Source organism: Cottoperca gobio, chromosome 4 (genome assembly GCF_900634415.1).
Source record: "Cottoperca gobio chromosome 4, fCotGob3.1, whole genome shotgun sequence".
In the NCBI taxonomy this organism is placed as follows: Eukaryota; Metazoa; Chordata; class Actinopteri; order Perciformes; family Bovichtidae; genus Cottoperca; species Cottoperca gobio.
Genome location: NC_041358.1, coordinates 6,245,715 through 6,269,647, shown reverse-complemented (window position 1 = coordinate 6,269,647; position 23,933 = coordinate 6,245,715). Strand labels below are relative to the sequence as shown.

The following is a 23,933-nucleotide window of genomic DNA, read 5'->3' as shown; positions in this document are numbered from 1 at the left end:
TTACAGATAGTTATGTTTTTATACAGTTTAAAAGAGATCCACATATTGTGGAGTATTTGTTTTCTTTTGTGAACAAGATAAGATGGGTTTCCCCGTATGTCACCACAAAATAATAACTCGTTCCCTCATGATAATAACTTGCTGGCATTTCTATCTTTTAAAAAAATAGGAAATGTTGCTGTACATTGCTGTTTATTTGCGTGGGAAGCAGAGGAATTTGAGAGCTCATGTTTTATTTGCTTTGACAGACGTATGGACCATACTCTCAGCAGCCTGAGACGTGCGGGGCCAATCACAACCGTCTTTGAGACGAGGACTCTACAGATGAGCGCTCTTGAGGCATTATTGAAAACAACGACGATAGCTGCAGCTGATGTGGAACTTTCTGTTGAAGCCACCATTGGTCGGTATTGAAGTAACTGGTAGTTCACATTTTAGCTTTAAAAAAGAAGTTCAATGTGCAGTTCTGAACCGCCTGCTCCTAATAAACAGTGACAGTATTTCATCTCTGAACTGGGTCCATACAATCTACATTCATCAAAACCATCAGTTGTTAAAAAACAACTAGAGTATCACCTTCTTAAACTAATGGCCTATGTCACATTTTAAAAATGTTCAGGAAACAGAAAAAACTGAACCAAATATAGAATATATTATATTTATTAATTATTTCACACAAAAAGGTTATGACAATATACGACTATTGGCATACAAATAACACTGTCTGTCAATTATGTAACATAAGATAATTAAATTACTTAGGCCAATGTAAGAACATGGCGTTGTGACTTAGGCAATTTTAAACCTGACTTAGGCCTGATTACTTCTGGAGAAAGTGACTTAGGCAAAAACAGTGCACTCCTTTTATTCCCACTACTGTGACAGATCTTGGGGAAGGGTCCGCCACAAACAGTTTAAAATGCTAGCGGAGCACACAGAGACCGTGGATGGTCCTTTAATTCAACAAAGCAAACTCAAAAGTTACAACTTAAATCACTCTTAGCTAAATCAAACAAAGGGCAGGTAATTCAAACACTGAGGAGGATTGTGACTCTCCCCACTTTTCCCTCCAGCTCTTCTTTGTTGGGTTTTTTAATTGTAACTAACCTATTTCCATTTAAAACTATTTCTCCCCTTCATTCTCAGTCATCTTGATTGATGCCTAATTATGTTGCAAATTGTGGAAGAACTGATGACACTCGAGGGACATGACATGTTTCATGGACTGAAGGTCGTGGAACTTCCTCTCCTTGATCGGCAGAGCGTGTGGAAACATTCTGATCCATGCCAGCAGCTTATTTGGCACCTGTAACCTCTGTGGCAGTGCTTCCCATGCAGAGTTCTGCGAGAAGGATACTTTGTAATGGACCTCACCATCACTGCTAAACTGAAGAGCCTGCAAATGATGTACAGTCGGATCTTCAGCTTGGTCTGATGCTCAAGAAGTAAGAGCCATTCCACTTCAGGAATTCATCATGCTTGACCACCTTCACGTGGTAGTGTGATGGTCTGATTCTTGCAGTCTGGAGTATGATCATGTAGTCTCTCGGGGTGATGATATCCGTTATCATTTTGCATTCAATGGTGCTATGTATGCTGTCACCCTCAATTTGTGTGTGACCTGCAACAAGGTACTTCTGTGTTATTAGTACCCTGTATTTCCTGGCAAGCTCAGAAAATGCATTTGCCACATTTGCATTGCAGTTCTGATAACCGCAACCATCGCTCCACACTATCTCCTTGATTTCTGGATGGTCTTTGATCACACCTTCAAAATGTCGATATTGAAGGTGTGCTAATACCTCGCTACTGAGGTCGCCCTTCGACCAAATATAGCAGTACCCTTCCTTTGATTTCAAGTCGAAGAGTGTAAAGTTATGGACATGCAGTTTCGCTTTGTAATGCAGACAGCTGGCTTGGGTTTTTGGACATCAGCATGGCTTGCAAGTCCATTGTCCAAACGGACTTCTCATTGTTCGCAGAATCCTTGTTGTGGGATTTCTCTTGCCTCGCTTCATCTTTCTGGATCACATGTGCATCTTATTCGGCCTTACTGATATTCCCATGTTTGAATGAAACACAAACGTCACACTGATCATTTTGTGGAATGAATACGGAATACTTTCCTTCATGGAACACGTGTGAAATGTTGTTTCCCGACGGCCCTCACTCCAGCAACTGCAGCTGCCTGTTGATATTCCCAATGTCGAAAAAAGGTGACAATAAGTGTCGATGAAATATAGTTTGAAGAGACAAAATATTAAGAATTGAAGCCGACAAACGCAAAAGTTACTTTTCCTAGTAGCAAATTACTTTTGCAGTAATTATAAAGTAACTGTTACTTTTGAAAGATTAGATTAGTCTTTATTGCCCCGGAGGGAAATGTGTTCATGCTTCATGGAGCTACAGGAGCTATTTCATGTCTGTAACCCACTGGGAGGCTTCATAATTAAACTATAGCTTGTGAAAGTAAAACACTAAATAACTACACAACATTTATAGGCTAGCCTATATTACAGTTAACATTATCACTTACCAATAGAGGATGAGCCCTGAACCATGGAAATATCTAATTTATCTGGTAGTTTTTCTTTCTTCTTGAAGCAGCTGCCATCTTGTAAAGCTTGTAAAATGTCCTAAATCACAGACAATGTGACTTAGGACATTTGTTTATTGCCTAAGTCACACTCTTGTTATACTAACAGGGTAGGAACAGCATTATATTTTCAGTAAGGATCTAGGCACGTTTACCAGAGGTGGCCAGCATCATGAAGAGATGATTTAGGCAAAAAAACTATTTTCATCAAAACATGACTGAGGCCATTAGTTTAAGAAGGTGACGGTATGTTAACCTGTTTATATTTTAGTTGCAGTAGTTTGTCATATTTATTGTATTCTAAGTTTTAGTATTCTGATGTATTATGTATATTGTGTATTGTTATCTACAGCTATATCTCTCTCTTCTAGTGCTGATATATTTACTGTGTTTTTACTCCTGTGTCAGTCAGTCAGTCTAACCTGTGTGACAGCAGCAACAGAACATTTGCAGTTCCCTTGGACCATCGATGCTGAGGCTCAACACTTTGAATGTAGTCCAATAAACAAACTATAAAACAGACACAGACCATGGCTGAAATATTGATAAGCCAGTCGTTGCAGCTGTTCTTCTTCTCTCTGTACTGAGGCAGACTGCAGCTACAGTGACTCACTATCACCTCTAGAGGAACACGTGGTATTACATACAGGACGGCGCGCAGCTAGCTGTTAGCATGCTAACTTCAGTAGATATCTCTGCAACACAACACATGTCTTTGACATAACGCCAACACTGTTACCTCTTCACACTCTGTTGATAATGTTAGTTCATTGTTTTAATGCTTTCAGTTTACATTCTGGCAGATCTTACACATTGAACCTTTAAAGCTTTTCTTCAGAAGAAAGACCTGTTTGCCCTTCTTCCGACCGTATTTGGCAGGTTTTATCTACTAACTCATAATATATCAGTTCATCTCTGCATGTTTTTTTCGCTCCCACAGTAATGCGCTGTGATTGGCCTTCTACACAAGGCAGATCTTTTCACTGGTCATTTAGCGCCCTGGAAATTGAAAATGAACTGAGAGGTTTCAGACTAATTAACGTCTAATTTGTGATTCGGTCTGGGGATATCAAGCTAGTATTAAATAGATGAGTTCTTTGTTTAATTTGTCTCTTACAAGTCCCACAACTATGGAAGTGAAACTCTAAATCACTTTCAGTAATCTTCTTTATCGTGAGGCCGGATAAGTGTTCAAGATCAAAAGTCGAGTCAAATACTGTTGAACTTTCTTGTTCCTTCCTGCTAATTCTTGGGAATTCTATTGAGAAATATTTACAAAATATGAGAACAATAATAAGTGTCTCCATTTGCAGTTTAATTATGAAATAATTGAAACAGTAATTAATCTCACAACTTTTTTCTTGAGTAGTAGTGACGGAAGCTGTAGTCATCAATCACACACATAAAGGCCTCTTTTAATTTGTAAACAATCACACACCCACCCAACCACAAAGAGTGACAATTGACAGTGCAGTGGACCTGAAAAACAAGTTGTGTGTGTGTGTGTGTGTGTGTGTGTGTGTGTGTGTATGTGTGTGTGTGTGTGTGTGTGTGTGTGTGTGTGTTTTGTCCTCCTCTCAGCCCTCTGCCAACTCAATCTGCCTCTCAGCCCTGCAGCTGACTAACTGCCCCGGGCCTCAGCACACCGGCCACCACACACACACACACACACACCACACTCACACACACACACACACACACACACACACACACACACACACACACACACACACACTCAGAGGCAGGTCCTCGTGTAACATCTGGCTCCGATGTCGGCCATATTTGCCCAGGGATGGCCGTCTGTGGCCGGCGTTCTGGCCGCCAACGCCGTGCCAGCGCTTTTGTTATTCTCCTAGTAATGCCCATTCATCATCTGCTGTCACGGCAAAGCAACACAACACACACACACACACACACACACACACACCCACCCACACACACCCACACACACACACACACACACCCACACACACACACACACACACACACACACACACATAAATGATGCACAGGTGTGTGTTCCTCAGATGCGGCCACACCTGAGCCGGCATAACAACCTAAGGTTCCCGATACAGCACACACATGTCAAAATATTTCATCTTCTTTTCACTCATATACAACAAAGATTTAAAAACATGATGTTTCGACCTCAAACACGCCGCCCCAAACTTTATTTTTCTGTTGCTCAGAAGCATGATAAAATATATAAAGATAAATAATATATATATATATATATATATATATATATATATATACACACATATATATATATATATATATATATATATATATATACACATACAGACGGTCAGAAAGAGAGACATATAAAAAGACAGAGAGACTACTGTATATCCAGTATATATATATATATATATATATATATATATATATATATACACATACATATATATATATATATATATATATATATATACACATACATATATATATATACATATATACATATATATATATATATATATATATATATATATATATATATATATATATATATATATATATATATATATACTGGATATACAGTAGTCTCTCTGTCTTTTTATATGTCTCTCTTTCTGACCGTCTGTCTGTCTTTGTCTCTCTCTCTCTGTCTGTCTTTTTATCCGTCTGTCTCGCCTTTTCTGTCTGTCAATTTTAATTTTTCAATTTCAATTAGCTTTATTGGCATCAATGAAATCATGTTGTTGCCAAAGCAGTTTACAGAAGATTATACATACATATTAAATACATAGGTGTCACATTTGCATTTATAATGTGTCTCTCTCTGTCTGTCTCACCATCCTTCAGTCTCTCAGTCTCTGAGTCTTGGCTGTGATCTGACCGGCTCTTTTAGAGCCAGACTGCCAGCCGGTTGGGGCAGCAGAGGTCTGGGTGACAAACCCGGGGTCCACACACACTCCAGGTCACACTCACCCCTCCTCCCCTCCTCCTCCCCCCTTAAAAAACCCTGCTGCTGCCAAATTGGCTGGAAAAGCAGATAAACATACTGCAGCAGAGAAAGCTTCTCGTCTCCTGACGCTCTCTCGTCTCGCTGCCCAGTTTTTCTTTTGCCGGCCAAATGTTGTGTGTGATACTTTTTTAGAGTTGACAAAAATATCCTCCTCTCACAATATGTTGGCAGATAATTTGCCATTTATTCTCCTGATGTGTGCAGAATTTCCTGCTGTGCTGCAAAATAGTTTCACTTACCGTAACTGAGAGGACCAAAGTCAACATGAAACATGCTTTAAACATGTGCGGAAAATATTTAATTATTGTTGTTTTACATTTTCTCTACTTTTACCAGGATCGATGACTTTTTAAGTGACTTTAAGTGAATATTAACATCACAGACCTCCATGTGTTGTGTATATTCTCACCTGAAGGAGTCTGTCTCTGCGTGGTGGCTGTTGTCGTGGGTGTAGCACACTCGGTGTGCGGCTACGTCCAGCTGTGTGAAGCTGATCAGAGGGACACCCGGCTGCTGGACGGCGTGGACGAGGCCGTACCGAGGCGGGACAGACACCGTGTAGACGAGCTCCTCCGGACGACCGGAAGAGTCCGACGCCAGCAGGATGTCGGTGTTCAGGACGACCCGCTGCCCCTCCATCAGACGCACTGCCTTGCTCAGCAGCACCAAGTCACCTGGAGGCAGCCGGAGGGAGAGCGAGCATTTAGTGATACCTTGGTGTTTATTTTGAATGTAAAAAAAAAAGGGTGAAAAAAGGGTTCCTTCTATTTTGGTACTGACTGAGTAAGACTGTGATGTGTTTTCTCGCCACTTTTCTGTAACCAGAAGATTTTCTAAAACCTAGATGTTGGCAAAATATAAATATATATATATTTTTTTTTTAATCACTGAAAATCTGTAAAAAGACAAGACATGGATGTTGTCATCATGGACTACAACAATAACACTTTGTTGATCTTGTAAAACAATATCAATGAATGTCATAATATTGGTGAATGAAATGTTTTTGGCGCTTTTGGCTTAACCTCATTTTGTTTTTCTTCAAAGTTGATAAAAGCTCAGAATATTAAAGACATGTTGCCATCTGTTGAAAGCTTCAAGTTTTGTAGATTACAACAGTTATTTAAATGTGATAAATTTGAAATTCACTATATATTTTCATAGCATAATATTGTTTTGCTGCTATATTAATGCTCTGCAATTGGAATTTAGCAACTTTAACGATATGTTTTAAATGCTATATTTTAAATGTTTTCTTGGCAATCCTTTACATACATTATGCTAAAAGTGAGGTGCCACTACTTCAGATTTACAGAAGTGAATGTGAGAAGCTGTGGGAATGTCCCTTTAAAGGAGCATTTGTGAGAGTCCACCAATAAATAAAAATTCCACTTGACTGGCAAAAGTTAGTTATTTTCATCTTTAGTAAAAGGAGGATTGATTTAAGTTCAACTTGGCGAGATAACACAATAAAAAAAACAGGCCTAAATGTCTCAGTTTTTTGGAGCGGAGGAGGAGAAGGTGAAGCACCCAGAGGAGACGAGCCAACGCCCCTCCACAGCTGCTCCACATCCCCTCCGTTAATTATTCACCGGCTGAGGCCGGTCGATTCTCACCTCCGCTCCTCCAGGATCAGAGGACCCAGAGCCAGAAGGGCCGAGGTCTCGAGGCCGCACCGTGTTCACCCGACTGGCAACGCTGGCACGGTGAGCTAAAGGGAGGAGGAGGGGTGGGGGCGCTTAATAATACATGACCCACGACTAGCCAGAGGGACCACGGAGGGCTGAGGTGTGTGAAGTTGCAGAGTCAGTGTGTGCGAGTACACGCCTCTTATTGTTGTTGTAACTTTAGTCTCAGGCTCCAGGACTTTAAGCTCTTTTTTATTTGAAAAACAGTTCCTTGTCCAGTTGTCATGGACGGGTTTCGTTTTCGCAGCCATCAAACTGATTTTAGCCACCTATATAAATCTATTTTATTCTAATTGTACGCTATCTTTACACTATTTTCACAGCTTTACCTTGCGGTCAGACAGGGGAACTAAATCTGTTATATATTCTCTTTTCAAATCCACTAGACATGACCTTTGACATTTGACCTTATAGAACACGGAAGTTACTGGTTAGGTTAGTTTGTTCAAAGTCACACAAAAACAGTAACTAACCCCATCGAGGCAGCAGTAGACCAGTAACTTCCGTGTCCTTTTTGTCAAAGGAGTCTGGTGGCTTTGAAGAAAGCATTGATAGATTTGTTTGCCCCCGTCCACAGCAGCACATTGCTTAGCATGTGCTGGCACTCCTGTCTGTTTTTTCAAACTGCGAGAGTGCTGACCGTCTTCTACTGCAGGTGATACACTGACTATGGATAAGCACCTCATACAACCAACTTCTAAACATCTGAACTATCCCTTTAAGTGAAGCCTCTGCTGTACTCCACCACTGAGGTGACATCTGACCTTTCTGCACCGTGTGGACAGAGATGAAGAAGCTCTGCGCAGGAGTCTCGTTGTCCAGGTCACTGAGGGTGAAGCGGAAGCTGTCGTGACCTTTGAACCCGGCGGAGTTGGTGGCGGCGGTGTGAGCGTACCACAGACAGTTCATCTCCACGTCGCCCTGAGTGAAGTTCTGACCGGCCGACAGCTCGGCCTGACCCGACTCCGTCTGCAGATGAACCATCACAACACTGAGAGGATCGTCCACAACAGCATGAGCTCATTTTAAGGGATATTATGCTTATTTAACAATATGAGTCTTATTTTCTAGTTTAGGCAAATAAATCTATTTTTATAATAAAAACACCAGGAACAAGCATGTTGGAAACCCAAAGTTTACATAATTAGTAAGAAGAAATGAATGTCGATATTTTTCTTATTGCCAAGAATAGCTCTAATGCTCACAATACTATTTATCTTCCTGTCTGTGGCTTTCAGCTTCAGGCCAATTGGTTCCTAGTGAAGACAGACATATTTAAAAACAATGTTGTGTGTGTTGCTGTTGGGTATTTTAATCTACAGCTTTGCATTATATTCTATAAGATCATCACATGTTTGTGTCCTGTGAGAACCACGTATCTCTAAAAAGTCAACTTTGAGTTTCTCAGAAAAACAGCCTGTTTTCAGCTTTGTGACGATGTAGTTTCCAGCTGATCCAAGAGGTTTTTTAAAGACTTTATTTAGCTTAAGAAGTAGCAGAAGTTTCTCAACACAAAGCAACAATTTATCTTTCAGTTTATCACAAACATTCAAAATCAACACAATCTAGAGATACAAGGTTTTCACTGGACAGTAAGGGGAGGAGAAACTGTGAGTAAAAACTACAAAGTTTAAAGTTGCATAAGATGGAAATACTGAACTAAAGTATAAGCACCTGGACGTTGTACTTAAGTAAATGTTACATTCCACCACTGTCTAAAATGATAACTGATCACAGGGTTGTGTCCTCACCTTGAGCTGCAGTTTGCCGAAGCGTGGCGCAGCGTTCAGGAAGTAGTACACCTGGTCTGGAGGGGTGTCCAGGTCCTCGGCCTCCAGAGCCACGCTGGAGATCACCCTGCGCTCACCAAAGTCCACCTCCAACCCAGCGTTTCTGAAGACACCCACAAAGAAGAAAACGATGATTATAATATGTTCAATGTAAATTTTGGGATGATGTTTGGATTAGTTTTAGTTGATTCTGGAATTTATTTTGTGCGGTGTTCAAGGAATAGATCAGTTTAGACAATATTCTGTTTGTAAAAATACTAGATAAGTGGTTCAAATGTCCAACTTCTACCAACCCAAGTGGTAGCGGGATTACAGTATTATATTTTATATAATATTTTTCACCATTTTGTGTTTAATCGGTGATTCTCATTTGTTCATGCTTTTCTTTTGTACATACTGTTTGTAGCACTATTGGAGAGAGCCTGAGCACAAAGAATTTGCTCACACTTTCAATGTGTATAATGCCTTAAGATCTGCTTCTGGCACAGTATCATTATAGTTATAACCACTCATACATATTCATGTTTTATAACAATATTCATAACCAATTATAAAGCATTTTATAATGACGTATAAGGTGAAGTAATACTTCCTAATTGTCATTTTTTTGCAAGGATCATAGCGTATTATAATTCCAGTAGTTTTTTTTTTTATATATTATCTTTTTTATAATGCATTATGTGATGAAATTCCTGAGGTATAGGCAGATATAATACATTACAAGTGCTCATTGTTTGCTTTAAGCAAAGTCAAAAAAATATCATTAGATCCTAAATATCAGTAAAGTGACCAGCAATTATGAAGCATTATGATATAAGGTTGCGCCAAAACTTGAAATGATATCTGTGTAATGATGGACCCCGTTAAATGTATCGTGGATGAGGCAGTTTGATGTGATGACTCTGCAGACACGAGCAGGAAAGTTTGTGTGAGAGCAGGTCTTTCCAGCGGGATCATGGAGATCTGGGATGGTGGTGTTGTTGGGTGGTGGTGGTGGTGTTTTGGGGGGGGGGGTGAACATCAGAAAGCGTCTGGCTGCTTCCTCACTCGGAATTAAAATCCACGCAGGAGAGGAAGCTGCCACGTCCATCTTGCAGGAACGCAAAAACAAGGAGGCCAGCATCTGCCAAGTCTCTGCGTTACTTCTGCCTCGGTGGCCTTTACAGTACCAGCTCGGCCTGTGCCAACGCACCCACGCACACCAACAACTGGGCTGGGGACAGTGTACGTGTGGGGGGGGTGATGCGACAGCATAGGGAACCCAGTCAAGGATGCAAATTCCCAATCACTCGTTCAAATTAAAATATTATGGGTGGAGGTGGAAGAGGGGGGTTCACAGATTTACTCTGTAAACACCCACTCAAGCAAAGAGACCCGCCACATGTGCACACACAGGTTACTCCCCCTCCTCCCTCCTTCTGTCCCATGTTGACTCCCCTGACCTCGTCCCCTTCTGCTGAGCTTCTGTGGATTTCACTGTAGCAGACTCTTCTGATTATCATGTCCATCAACATAAAACCACAAAATAAAATGTAAAACGAGACATTTCATACTATTCAAAGACAACTAAACATCCATAACAATGTGTTCCACATCTCAATCAATACATTGTTTCAAATGATAAATCTTAGTTTATTCTACATTTTTAATAAAAAAAATCTGATATGTCAACTCAAACCAACAACGTATCAGTCAGTCTTTCAATACTGCCTGACTTCCTGTCTGTGGCTCTCAGCTCCAAGCCCATTGGTTCAAGACGTAAATCTTTAAAAACACAAATAAATTGTTTCATTTGAAAAAAACGTCAGTAATTTCCTAAAACAGCTGGTCGCTGTAGTTTATAACAAACAAACAGGAGGAACTGGAGCATTTGTTGAGGACTATTCTCAGCGGAGGATCAATCCACATTTAGTGCTCTAGTGAGTATTTGTTGCAGCAGGACAGTGTTGGTGGGATTGAGTCAGTGTGTGTGTGTGTGTGTGTGTGTGTGTGTGTGTGTGTGTGTGTGTGTGTGTGTGTGTGCGGGGGGGGGGGGAATAGAATCCATGATGACATCAACATATTTTACAATGTTGAGAATCCTTAAATGCAGGTACCCAGGTTTGATCTTGACACAGATTTCACTCAGACACCAGTTTGGTTCAGAGACTAATTTGGGAAAGATCTGCCAAATGCTGAGGAAACCTTGCGCAGCAGACCTCCGCTAACAAGGACCTGCAAGTCAAACTGGAGCAGATGAAGGGAGACGAAGAGGCCCTTCAGAATGAGCTCCGTTCTGAAAGGCATTTGGTTGCAGTGGCTAAAACTAATGTGGAGTTGGAGTTGGAGAACTAGCTGGAAATCGAGAGGGCTCAAACTCAGAAGCTGCAGCATGAATTGAGCAAAATGGAGGAAACTAAGAAGTCAATGGAGAGATTCTAGGCTTCTCATGCAGCTCAGCTAGAGAACCAGAGAGCAGAGACCGGGAAGATCGAAGCAGCCCTGAAAAAGGCAGAAGATCTCCTGAAGACTGAGCAACTCTGCTATCAGCAGGAGAGAAAAGACAGACAAATCAAGAGCTTCCTGTCTGGCTCAACTGGAAGATAAGATGAGTAAACTCATGGCTGCTCTGAAGAAGGCCAAGCAGGATCTGAAGATTGGACATCTCCAGTGGCAGGAGGAGAAGTCTTCCTTCCCAGCACAGCTGGAGAAGTCCCAGGGCACATATAGTGCCCAGCTAGAGATGCAGGAGAGAGATAACAAACACCTCATGGATTTTCTTAAGAAAAAGGTTGAGGATCAGCTAGCAAGTGATCGTCTCCTATAGCAGCAGGAGAAAACCTCCCTACTGAAGGAGACCCAGGAAAGCGAGGAATCCTACGTAGCTCAGCTTGAGGAGCAAAAATAGTTGAACAATAAGCTTGTGGCTGCTCTGAAGGACGCTGAGCAGCAGTTGGAGAGCAATCATATTGAGTGGCAGGAGGAGAGGACAAGTCAACCCTCCTTCAGGCCACAGAAAGCCTAAAGCAGACACTGTAGGACAAGGAGCAGGAGTGGCAGAAACCCACACACACACACACACACACACACACACACACACACACACACACACACACACACACACACACACAGAGCCTCTACAGGTGATGTAGGGAAAAAGACTAACCCCTAAACAGCACTGTGAAAGAAAGCTGTTTTAGGATGGAGACTTGATTTGAGGTTCCAGGAGTGGAAAAGGGGATTTATGAGTAGAAATATGTGTCCCTAGAAACTGAATTAGAATCACGTGATTTGAATTTGTATTGTTTAACTTCAATAATTGCATAGAAAAACTGAATTTTTAATTGAGTAATTTGAAATGTAATTTATTAGTCTGGTACTGGATTCCAATAAACTTGAAACTGAATGTAATACTACGAAATTGAAGTAGGTTGCTCTGAAACTATTTGATCCTCACTGATAGTTCAACTCTACGTGTACTTCCACATTCAGTTCTCACAATTCAAATTCAGTTTACTGAGACTATGATATGGGAGTAAAGGAAGAGGAAAAATAAAAAAAGCAAACATCATAAAGAAAACTGAGATTAAAAAGTATGGAAACAGTTCACCCTTGCTGTGTGTGTGTATGTGTGTGTGTGTGTGTGTGTGTGTGTGTGTGTGTGTGTGTGTGTGTGTGTGCGCGTGCGTGTGTGTGTGTACTTGAGCAGTCGTGGCTTCTCGTCGTTGACCGGCTGTACGGTGACCTGAGCCGTCCCCTGGACTGTATGGACGCCATCTGTCAGCTGCAGAGCCACAGTCTCCTTCAGGGTTTCTGTGTCATCGTGCATGTACACGATCTTCATGCCTGCAGAGGGAGGAAGAGGAGAGGGGGGGGAGTCAAGAAGAACCAGGGAGGAGGAGAGCAGGTGAAAGAGAGGGCAGGGAGGAGGAGGAGGAGGAAGATATAGAAATAGTTATTAATTCAGCACTTCTTCTTTACTAAAAGCAAAGAATGGACATATACATAGAAACATTTGCATACAAACACACTTCTACCTACATATACACACACATACTACATTGTACATATAGGGCATATACAAGGTAGACAAATTACCATTTCCCTTTAAACTTAAGAATGTACTTTAATAGTACAGTACTTTAGAGAATTTAAAGCGATATGTATGTCGATACAAATATTTGACAAAGTGACTCGTTAGCGCCTCTCTCACCTTGTCGGAGCTCCTGCAGGGTGAAGGAAGTGACGAGGAGGGTCCTCTGCAGGAGGTCAGCTCCCATCTCCTTGTAACGGCTCATCTCGGTGCCGTAGATGCCGCTGATCAGGCTGCCATGAGTCAGCGGCTGCACCAGCGTGAAGGTCAGGATGTCCAGGGGGGCATCCAGGTCGAAACCGTTCAGTATGGACGGAGTCAGCTCCCTCATCCCGCCCTCCTTCACCTGCAGGAGGTGGAGAATAGATATAACCCTATACCTATGCTAGCGCCCCCAGGAGGCTGTCGGATGGATGAAAAATGTTTGTTATTCTTCGATTTTTCAATAGCGTCCCGCTGCAGAGCTCCAGGCTTGAGTCAACCTCTGGCACTGGGACTCCTTCATTATCAATAAATGACTTTTACATGCCACTGCATTATATTGTGCAGTGTAGTATTTTTTATAGCACTTAACTTTAATCATTAAAGTAGCCTACTCAGTGTATATTTAACACATTGTATCACGTCCATGCAACATGGCCATACTATTTCGTTATAACTATAACTTATAAAGTTAGGTAACGTAACGTTAAGAAGAATAACCTTACCATATGAGTTTAGTAACGTTAGCAAATTAGTTGAAGTAATACATTAGCATAGCGTTAGCTAACGTTAGCAAACTCAGTAAAGCTAGACCCTTCTCCTAAAAAACGTAGTATTGAGGTGGACATACGGTGAAGTTGGTGAGCAACAGTGAAGGCGTCTCATCATTGGTTGGATTGATGATGATGTAGAAAAGGACGGGGGCGGAGCGGTGCAGCCCGTCACTCACGGTGATGGACAGCTGATCGACAGTCGGTTCCGTCCCTTTGCTTTCTGATTGGACGTAGTTGATGAAACCTGAGGTCAGGTGGACGAGACTGAAGAATTCTGGGAAAGATAAATATGCCAGAGTCAGGTCAGGTGTAAACCACACACACACACACACACACACACACACACACACACACACACAGACCAACTCGGACTCCTGCGTTGCTCTTCTCGGAGCCGGGCGTCGGCAGCGTGTTTTCCAGGAAGCCATGCAAAGGAAGAGTCTCCAGGTGAAAGGTCAGCTGGTCGGGGGGGCTGTCAGGGTCTGAGGCTGCTAGGACCCCCCCACACAGACAGACAGAGGAGCCCTCATCCACCACCAACATGGACTCACCTGTACAAACACACAACAACAGTGACACGAGTTGCGCAAATGCTTTTTAGATTTGTTGTTCATGTAAAACAAGTCAGCAACATTGTTAATAAGCGTGTTTCCATCCACCTGTTTTTATGCTCATTTTCAATTTGTGCATAACAAAATGGTGGGCGTTTTTTTACGCTTGACTGATGTGGAAAAGTTGGTATATTGATTAAAGAAATGTGAAATTTCGACATAGTTTTTCAACATTTGAGGTTGACTGGCGCTCTTCAAATTACTTCATCGTGTTGCCCCCTCTTCTTCTGCAGTGGTATAATGGTTTTCCAAATGTAAAATTGGCACCATCTACTGCTTTTCTTGATGAACCAACTCTTAATGATCACATAAATGTAGTGGATGGAAACAAGCATTCATTCACATTTTCATTTGCAGATTTTCTTGAAGTTCTGTTTTAATTTGTGATACATTTGGAAGGAAACCTGGCTATTGTCCCGTCTGTTACAGGGTTTGTTTCCACTGTCACAGGGTGGAATAGATTTGCATTTCCTGATTTCTTCTATGTCATTTTTCTCTGTAATCATTTGCTAAACGTGGCACTGATTCCTATGTTACACCCCCAATCTGTACAAGAGTAAGAAGAAACACATGCAAACGTGTCAGAATGACACCTGTGTTAGTTTGCTCATGTGCAGCCTGGAGAAGCAGAATTCCAGCTTTATGTTACTAAAAGACACAGACGTGGGAATAGCAGCGAGGTAGACCAGAGGGAGGTGACAGTCACCTAGAACCACATAGGGCCGGGCCGTCCAACCGACTGATCGGCCCAATCTGTGTAGCATTCCACCAGGAAAACTCCCAGCACCCCCACTTGTTAGATCAATTATTGCGATGCACTTTATTCTGGTATCAGCAGGCAAAACATCCAAAGACTGCAGCTGGTACAAAACGCTACTGCCAGGCTTTTAGCTCATACTAAGAAAGGTGCTGTCAAACTCCCTGAAACTTGTCCTTTAAACCTCTTCTTCTTTTATGTTATGGCTTTTTCTTAACTGATGGTATTCGATGTAAGTGTATCTGAACTTCTAGCATGTTCTAATTGCAAAGTGCTTTGTAACTTTGTTTTTAAAAAGGTGCTATATAAATAAAGTTAGTATTATTATCCATCCATTCATCCATCCCATTGTTAGCTGCTAATGAATCCATCACTCGTCCATCTTCCTTCACATTGCTGTTAATTAACAAACACAATTAACTCTGGACCTGTATGCACACTGCCAAACATCCCTGTGTATGGATTAATTATATATGTGTATGTATACATTGTGTGAATATGTGTGTGTGTGAGTGTGTGTGTGTGTGTGTGTGTGTGTGTGTGTGTGTGTGTGTGTGTGTGTGTGTGTGTGTGAGTGTGTGTGTGTGTGTTAACGATGGATGGTCCTGGATCTCGCTGATAAACTAAAATAAGAAACAAGGTAAAGCTGGTTTCCGCGTGTTTTGCTGTGCTAATGCTCTTACTCTGCGTCTTTATTCACTGCTAATTAATTAGACCAAGAAACACCACATATATCCCCCCCCTAACAAACCCTGCCCTGCCTGGCGGTGCTGGTGTTGAATGAATAGTGAGATATGCTGGCAGGATTAGAGTTATCCTGTCGTTGGTAGCGCCGCGGTAATCCGGCTAGCGAGACGGCTACTACACGTCGTCTATTGTGACCGAGGGATGCGCTTCTTTCTGCTTTTGTTTTGAAAAGACGCTCATTGTCCACTGTCTCCTGGGGACACACAGGAGAGTGATAATCTCACCCAGCTGTGTGTGTGTCTGTGTGTTTGTGTACATGTAATACCAGCAGACAATAGGCAGATTTCACTTAAAACACGTCAGTGCCAACCTCGTTAGCCCGGCCGACACGCTGACAACAACACACAGACAAACACACACATGCCAAAAATTACCCATAATGCAATGTGCAAACAATGAGACTTTGGACTCGACAAACGCACAACAAACGCTGCAAGAAACACGATTACTTTTTGGTCTGAGATTTAACTCTAAAGGTTGAATTCTATATTAATTGTTATCGTCTTAAAATGAGATATAATCCCACTTGTTCCAAGTTTCAGGAAGTTTCTTGATTATAATTTTTGTCAGTAGGTCGATGCAGGTAAGATTAGGGAGGACACTTTGGTAAAATCGAGAAATATGATTGAGATGTGTTTTAACTTTGAAGGAAAGTTCTTAGTTGAGAAGAACAAGTCGTTTGTCAGTGCCTTCTAAAACACATCAACAAAACAAAAACTACTTCAAGTTTGAAGTTCGATAAAGTTGATTGTCATGATTAAAAGAAAGAAATATTGACTGTTGGTGGGAGACGAGACGCAAACAGGTGATGTGGTGTCAACCACGTTGTATAACCAACATCTTGCAATGAAGGATTTTTCCCTTTTTAAATGATACAATAACTTAAAGATGAATGTAATGTTTGTAGTGTGAAGATGCCAATGCAATGTCTTTCACACACACACACACACACACACACACACACAGACACACACACACACACACACACACACACACACACACACACACACACACACACACACACACACACACCTACTCACACACCTCCAAGTTATCCCAGTGTGAGTCCCAGTGGTCACTGGTCTCCATTGATAACCACAGAGCTCCTCCAATCCCTCTTCTTGGCTCCGACTCCAGCAAGAACTATCACTTTCCCCAGGAGAGTGTGTGTGTGTGTGTGAATACATGCGGTTGTACGACCCCCCCCCCCCTTCACCCCTCCCACTACAGAGTGTGTGTTGGACTGATAGGTGACGTGGTGTCGGTGAAGTCAGAGCTGCTTCGCTGCATTAAGAGGATTTTCAGCAGTGAACACACACTTACACAAAAACACAAAGATGCACACGCACACACACACACACACACACACACACACACACACACACACACACACACACGATTCCTATTGAGACAATTTCTGTGAAACGTGGCTCCGTTCACACTGAAGCTGGGCTGGAAAATGTCCTGTTTATTACAACTCTGGTCTTAATTAGTGCTGAACACAGAAATAATAACATTTACTGCAGGTTCACTAAGCTTTAATCCCACATAGAATGCAATTTAATACTCGTTTCACCATCATATCGGCCAAAGTATTAAACTATGATGGGAAAAACCTACAGTTATTAATTACTATTATTAGATTAAAAAAATTGTCAGGACTTCCCAGCAGTATCTAACAATAATTCCTTATTGTATAATTCATTAAATTAACAGAAAATGGCAGTGGTGGAATGTAATTAAGGACATTAACTCAAGTGACGTATATTTCCGGTATTTTTCTCCTCATTCTACTTTATATTTCTCCTGCACTAAAGTTATCTGACTTTTTTTTCTTTTTTTACATATAAAAAACAACAAATATGATGTTTTGTTTTAAATTAAACTGCCCAATAGTTTAAACAAGGACAGCTGAAACAATTAGTCGATTAATCAATTTCAGTTTCAATGTGAAGATTTGCTGCTTTTCCTTTTAATCATTGTAATAATTTCCATGTAATAATGTTGATAATAATAACAATAATAATAATTGTAACTGAGTATTTGTACAGTGTACCTTTACTTAAGTAAAACTTCTGAATACTTCCTCCTACAAGAAAAAAGACACCCTGGAAGTAAACGATTCCTCACATATTATCCTGTCAGACATCTTACCCAGAGTGACGCTGGGGACTTTGTTGTTGACAGGAAGAACGGTTATGTTGAGGTCATACACAGGAAGTGTACCGTGGAGAGGCACAGGTGGGGGTGGGGCGTCTCCGTGGCAACAGCCGTCTGTCCCTCCAGCCTCGCCGTCAGAGATGATGAGGGTGACGGCGTCAAACACCGGCTCGGGTCCGATCTCTCCTCCTGAAACAGAAACCAAAACACTTTATTGTGAGCCGTGAACACAGCGTTGTCTCCCGTGATGCTCTCTCACCTGTGTGGACGTAGTAGATGTGTCCTTGCAGCAGGTCCTGCTGGGAGAACTTGTCCACGCTCATTCCGGCTCTCTGCAGCTCCCCTCTGCCTGGACTCCGGGCCAGCATGTACGTTAGCCTGGAGTCGTCGCTGTCCCGGTCTGTGGCCGACAGGTAGTCCACTGTCACCTGGACTCGCCCCCCCTCCTCGCAACTCAGCTCCCCCAGCAGACCCCCACCCAGCTGGGGTGGTTCGTCGTTCATCGGCAGGACCTGAGGACAGCAGGAGAGTCATCACAAACCGCAAATACACAGCACAAACAAACAAGTGCCGAATAAAAAGGATTAACAGCTTTTTTGATAGAAATAAAGTTTTCATACTAGAATCAATTCCAGATATTTCTTCTTTTTGTGTTGTTGTCCTGATCGATGTTAAACTATCGTCAAAACTCAACACTTCATAGGTTGTTGTTTTTCACATTAAAAGCCTACATCTTAAAAGGCAACGCTGCCAGACTTTTAATGTGAACATTTTGGAGGAAGAAAAACACCATCCTCTTTTCAGTTTAAAATCTGATGCATTCACTTTGTTGGGTGGGATCAAAATGTCTTTCTCCCGCAGGAGCAAAACTCAGCCAGCAGGATGCTGGACAACCGCAAAAATTACACTAATGGACGGGTAATGAATTGCAAACCCCCTTTACCCCTCTGACGGGACTCAAACCGACCTGATCTGTTATAGTAACACTGTAACATTCCCGGAGACATGAAGTGCAACATCAAACACGATGGAGACCACACAAGGGAGACAAAGGGACTGATTTTGCAAATACTGTGTAGAGTAATGTGTATTTTAATTAGGTCAAATGCTTGATAAAGGAAAACAATACATTTCTATTTTATTTATGATTTATGATTTATTTTGCAATACTTATTTGTTTTCTTTTTTTTAAATTGTTTTCTCCTATACCAAGCCAAATTCCTTGTATGTGAAAACCCACTCGACAAAGACCTGATTCAGACAAAAGGTTAAAGGAATAGTTCAGCCAAAAACAATATAAATGGTATATAGTACTTACCACAGGCTCTTTCTAAGATTTCTACCAAATAATGTGAAGGTGAGCTGAGCGCCCGAACAAAGAACATATACCAGTGCAACCAGACTTCAACGGAGGCCGAACAAAAGACAGCAAAAAACGTTATAAAAGAAAATTCCTGTGCAGCATCTGTAGTGTCTTGTCATTCATGGGCTCATGGAAATCCAAGCACAACTGTTTTCGCTAAACTATTGCTAAACAAAGCATTTTCAGATTATCCTCCTGTGAAGGTATTTGTTATGCACACGTGTCACCCAAAATCTATTGTTTTCCGTTGAACTATTCCTTTAGCATGGAGAAAAGAGTTTGTATTAACTGCGGAACAAGAAGTTTGAAATAAAGGGCCGTCTCTAATGCAAGCATTTCCCAAATAAAGGCCTAGTTCTCTCTGATACTGAGGTGAATAAAGAATGAACACATTTTGAGTTATATATATATATATATATATATATATATATACCTGTATCAGCATAATGACGTCTGCTGAATTCAGGCCGTCCGTCACCTTCAGATGGAGCTCATCCTCAGTGGTCTCAGAGTCATCGTGGATGTACCTGCGACACAAACAGCCATCACACTCTGTCAGCACAACAAAGTATAGTTACAAAATGTAGATTTAGTTTAATAGATGTTTCTCAGAGGTTGAGGCTCTATGGAGGATTTATTTTAATATTTATTCCTCTTTGGGTAACATCTGTAGTAATTTGGAGGAGGTGCATGTTGAACAATAACAAGCTAATCAAACTCAGACACCTTCAAAAATTCCAGTTTACAAACAGAATGGTAATGATAATAGAAGTGGTAAACAATCCAGTCAAATACTGACCGAGGGCCTTTTTTCACCTGTTTGTTACATTGTATTCATCTGATCGGATTAGTTTTGGTTTCACATGGCAATGATGCGATGACGCACTAGAGAACTCTACATGACAAACCTCCATCCTGCCGTCATCATCTTCATCACATCCTCTCGGAAAATTATTGAAGCGTGTTGAATTTGTGTGAGTTTTTCACACATGTAATTTTGGTTTGGATCAAACTGAAATGTCTGAAAGTCTGCACCAAACGATGGAGGTGTGAAAGGGCCCTGAGACTTGCTAGATGTCGAAGAAGGAAGTCTATTGACACATTTCTTAGTGAAATGTAGTCACTGCAGAATAGATGACAGTATACTGTATGTCTATATACAGTACATGCATATATTTATAATTTATACAGGTCAACCAGCACACCTAGCTGCAAGTTAGCAAGGTCAGCTGTTTTACTTGCCCTCCAGCTCTTGATTAGCTTAAAATGCTTGAGCAAATTTGGTAATTTGGGCAAAGGAGGGAGAGTTGGAAAATATGCAGTGATTGGGGACTGACACCACCGAGCTGCAGAGCCTGAACTAACCGCTGTTTAAATCAACCAAATCAAAATGGTTGAATCAAAGATTTAGTTTAGCTTTGTTTGTGTACTGATTTGTACCCGCACATCAAAAGATGTGTGGGTACTCACACAGGGACCAATCACACTCATCCACCCACATTTAAATGGTCCACATCCAAAACACAGACCTGACTGAATGTGTTATTTCCTCCTGAGGTTTGAGTTTATGTTACTGTGGGGTTCAGCGGCCAGATCAGTGAGGACACTGTAAACAGAAACTCCACTAAGTTCCAGTGAGAAGGCTTCAGACTAACAGTTTAGAGAGGAATCAGCTCACGTGGGTGCACAGTGTGTAATCATGCAACTGAAGTATGTGACCATGTAATTACTGTGTTAGCTCTCTGTGATATTCACACAGCTTTGATCATGTTTAGTCTCAATGTATCTGCAGTCAGTGATCCAGAAAACCATCAGCACAAGAAAATGTGTTTGTTTATTACATCACTGTATTTTTCCAGAGCTATTTAAATAAATAAGTTACGAAATTAATTAATTTCTGTTTTTCAAAATCTGGGTCTTGTGTTTTCAGAAAGCTGAATCATCAGTGATGTGAAGAAAACCAAAGGTAACTAAAATGACTATTATATTTAGTCTAAAATCATATGAATCATTCCCCAGCCCCTCACCCTGACCCCCCCCCCCCTCACCCTGACCTTACAGAGGGAGTGGTTTTAATATGAATGAATGTGTTGAAATTTTGAGAAACAGATTTTTAAATTATTATAATTGCATCAAAAAAAGTGGAGATTTTCTGACGTTTAGGTCAAGCTCCAAAAACACTGGATTAATTCCCATAATGCAACCTGGGTGATCCGAACACAAGAGGACAGCTCTAAGTACAGAAGTGAATGCATTGAGATCTCAGACCAGGTTCGGAGGTGGTCTGGGCCGCATCCTTTTAGCAGTGTGTACACCAATGTGTCAACTGACGTCCTCATGACACAAAATGACCATAAAGACACAAAACAACCACAAAGAGACATAAAATTACCATAACACTAGGAACTGACTTGAAAGACACAAAACAACAACAAAAAGAGGCTCCTATGTGGTACAGGTGGTGGGGCCTTTTGCATGTCTGCGCCCAGGGGCCGCCCATATTCCGCCCATTCCCACACTGTGTCTGACCTGAGTCGGAGTCCTCTCAGGTCCTGCAGGGTGAATTTGTCTCCCTGCAGCAGCGTCCTGCCCTGCAGCTCCAGCCGGCCGTGGCGAGCCGTCTTCTGAACTTCCACCCTCAGACCCTCCTCCCGGCTGTCCCGGTCCTGAACCAGGAGGTGCTCCTCAGTCACAAAGGCCCCTCCACCCTCCTCCACCCGCAGCAGGTTGGTGAAGGCCTGACAATCACACAGAGGATCAACCAACCAAACTGTATATTCAAAAGTCGAGTGAAATTAAAAATGATGAAATGACAAAAAATAGAAGTTTACTGAATGTTCACTTTGATGTATTGGAACATTATAAAACTACACAACCTCCAGCCAGAGATCATCACATGGCATCAACACCACCAACATCTAGTGCTTTAACGCCCATAAAACATTCATCATTCAAATCAACAATCCAGTTTGTGTTTGACCTCTGACCTCTGGCGCCTGGTCGTCAACGGGGGTGACGGTGATGTTGAAGAGAAGGCCGGAGATGGTGCCGCCGTGGTGGTCGCTGACGGAGAAGACGAACTGGATGAACAGCGGCTCTGGGCCGATGTCCTCTACCGGAGGCATGAAGGCCACTTTCATGTGGTTCACTGCATGCTGGAAGAACACAGGACACAAAGTTTACTTACTCAAGTACTTTTCTTCGATACAGTTTTAAACTGCAAACCCCATCAACTACCTAGTAAGGCCTTACAAAGACTGTGGTAGTATGTCGGATTCTCAGTCACCCAGCAAAATACACCAACAACTACTTTGCAACCACCGAGCAACAATTCTGCAAACTCTTGTTTTTAGGCGTGGGAAGTAATAAGTACATTTACTCATGTACTGTACAAAGTACAATTTTGAGTTAATAACTTTAATCTTTATTATTTTTTATACTTCTATTACACTAAATTTGAGAATACTTACTACGAAATGTATTTGTAAAAATTATTGAAAAAAATTCTAAACATAACAGTTTGTAAAATTGTAAAACGTGACTCAATCTGCCAGTGCTATAAAACTATTCCAACTTGTTTTAAATGCCAATTAACTTTCTAAAATTACATTTTTCATCATTCTAGTGCTGCAAACTGCCTTTCTTGTTTCAAGCTACAGAAAAGGATTTGGACCTTGAGGTGAGATTGTTTTGTTAGTTAACTGATCATTACTTAGTCAATATAACATCTATTTAGAAACATATATTATATTCTTCATTAAACTGCTTCTCGTGGTAGGATCCAGCTGGGTGTATATGTTATTATGCTGTTAATGTGTTTTGTATGTATTTTCCAACCTGTGTGAAGGACTTTAACACCGGCACCATGTGGTCTCTCTTCATGGTGTTGGTGGTGTCTGTGTAGAACAGACGTCCTGCATCCATCAGCCTGAAAATTAAAAATACATAAAAAGGAAGGTTTCATTCAATTTCAGGATCAATGCGTGTTTCTTATTCACAGTGTAAATCAGACATATTTGAAGGTGTTCGAAGTTTTATTTTATTTGTGCTAAGCTAGGCTAAAAACATCCTGGACCTGAATATAGCAGAGGGAGTCCCACTGTGTCCTTACCCAGGATGCAGTGGGCTGAAGCAAGGCTGTGTGATGACGTAGGTCAGGTCTGTGTCTGGATGTTCTCTATCAGTGAAGTGAAGGTGCGTCTGAGTGACGTAAACCACCTCCGTCTCCTTTACCGTTAGAGAGCGAACGCTGCCGGAGACTTCCACCGGGAGCTGGTCCTTCACCGGGAAAACATGGACCACCACCGTCTGGATCCACGGGGGGGGAGAGGGGTCAGTGTGACAGGACAATACCTTTCTATTCTACTCTAAGTCTGTCTAACAATGTTTCTTTGAATCAAACCCATCATTATTTCTTTGACTC

At 41.5% G+C, this 23,933-nt stretch overlaps 1 protein-coding gene across 1 annotated transcript in view; it reads right to left on the bottom strand.

Moving 5' to 3' along the window:
- frem1b (Fras1 related extracellular matrix 1b) overlaps positions 1 to 23,933 on the bottom strand; it is a 54,961-nt gene that overhangs the window by 15,425 nt on the left and 15,603 nt on the right. The window contains exons 12-25 of the mRNA XM_029430490.1: positions 23,622 to 23,818; positions 23,348 to 23,438; positions 22,498 to 22,665; positions 22,040 to 22,248; positions 19,944 to 20,037; positions 18,407 to 18,659; positions 18,142 to 18,336; positions 14,235 to 14,423; positions 13,950 to 14,146; positions 13,238 to 13,463; positions 12,726 to 12,870; positions 9,007 to 9,148; positions 8,020 to 8,224; positions 5,977 to 6,241 (exon numbers count right to left, since the gene is read on the bottom strand). Of these exons, the coding sequence (XP_029286350.1) occupies positions 5,977 to 6,241; positions 8,020 to 8,224; positions 9,007 to 9,148; positions 12,726 to 12,870; positions 13,238 to 13,463; positions 13,950 to 14,146; positions 14,235 to 14,423; positions 18,142 to 18,336; positions 18,407 to 18,659; positions 19,944 to 20,037; positions 22,040 to 22,248; positions 22,498 to 22,665; positions 23,348 to 23,438; positions 23,622 to 23,818 (2,576 nt within the window). The remainder of the gene's footprint in view (positions 1 to 5,976; positions 6,242 to 8,019; positions 8,225 to 9,006; positions 9,149 to 12,725; positions 12,871 to 13,237; positions 13,464 to 13,949; positions 14,147 to 14,234; positions 14,424 to 18,141; positions 18,337 to 18,406; positions 18,660 to 19,943; positions 20,038 to 22,039; positions 22,249 to 22,497; positions 22,666 to 23,347; positions 23,439 to 23,621; positions 23,819 to 23,933) is intronic.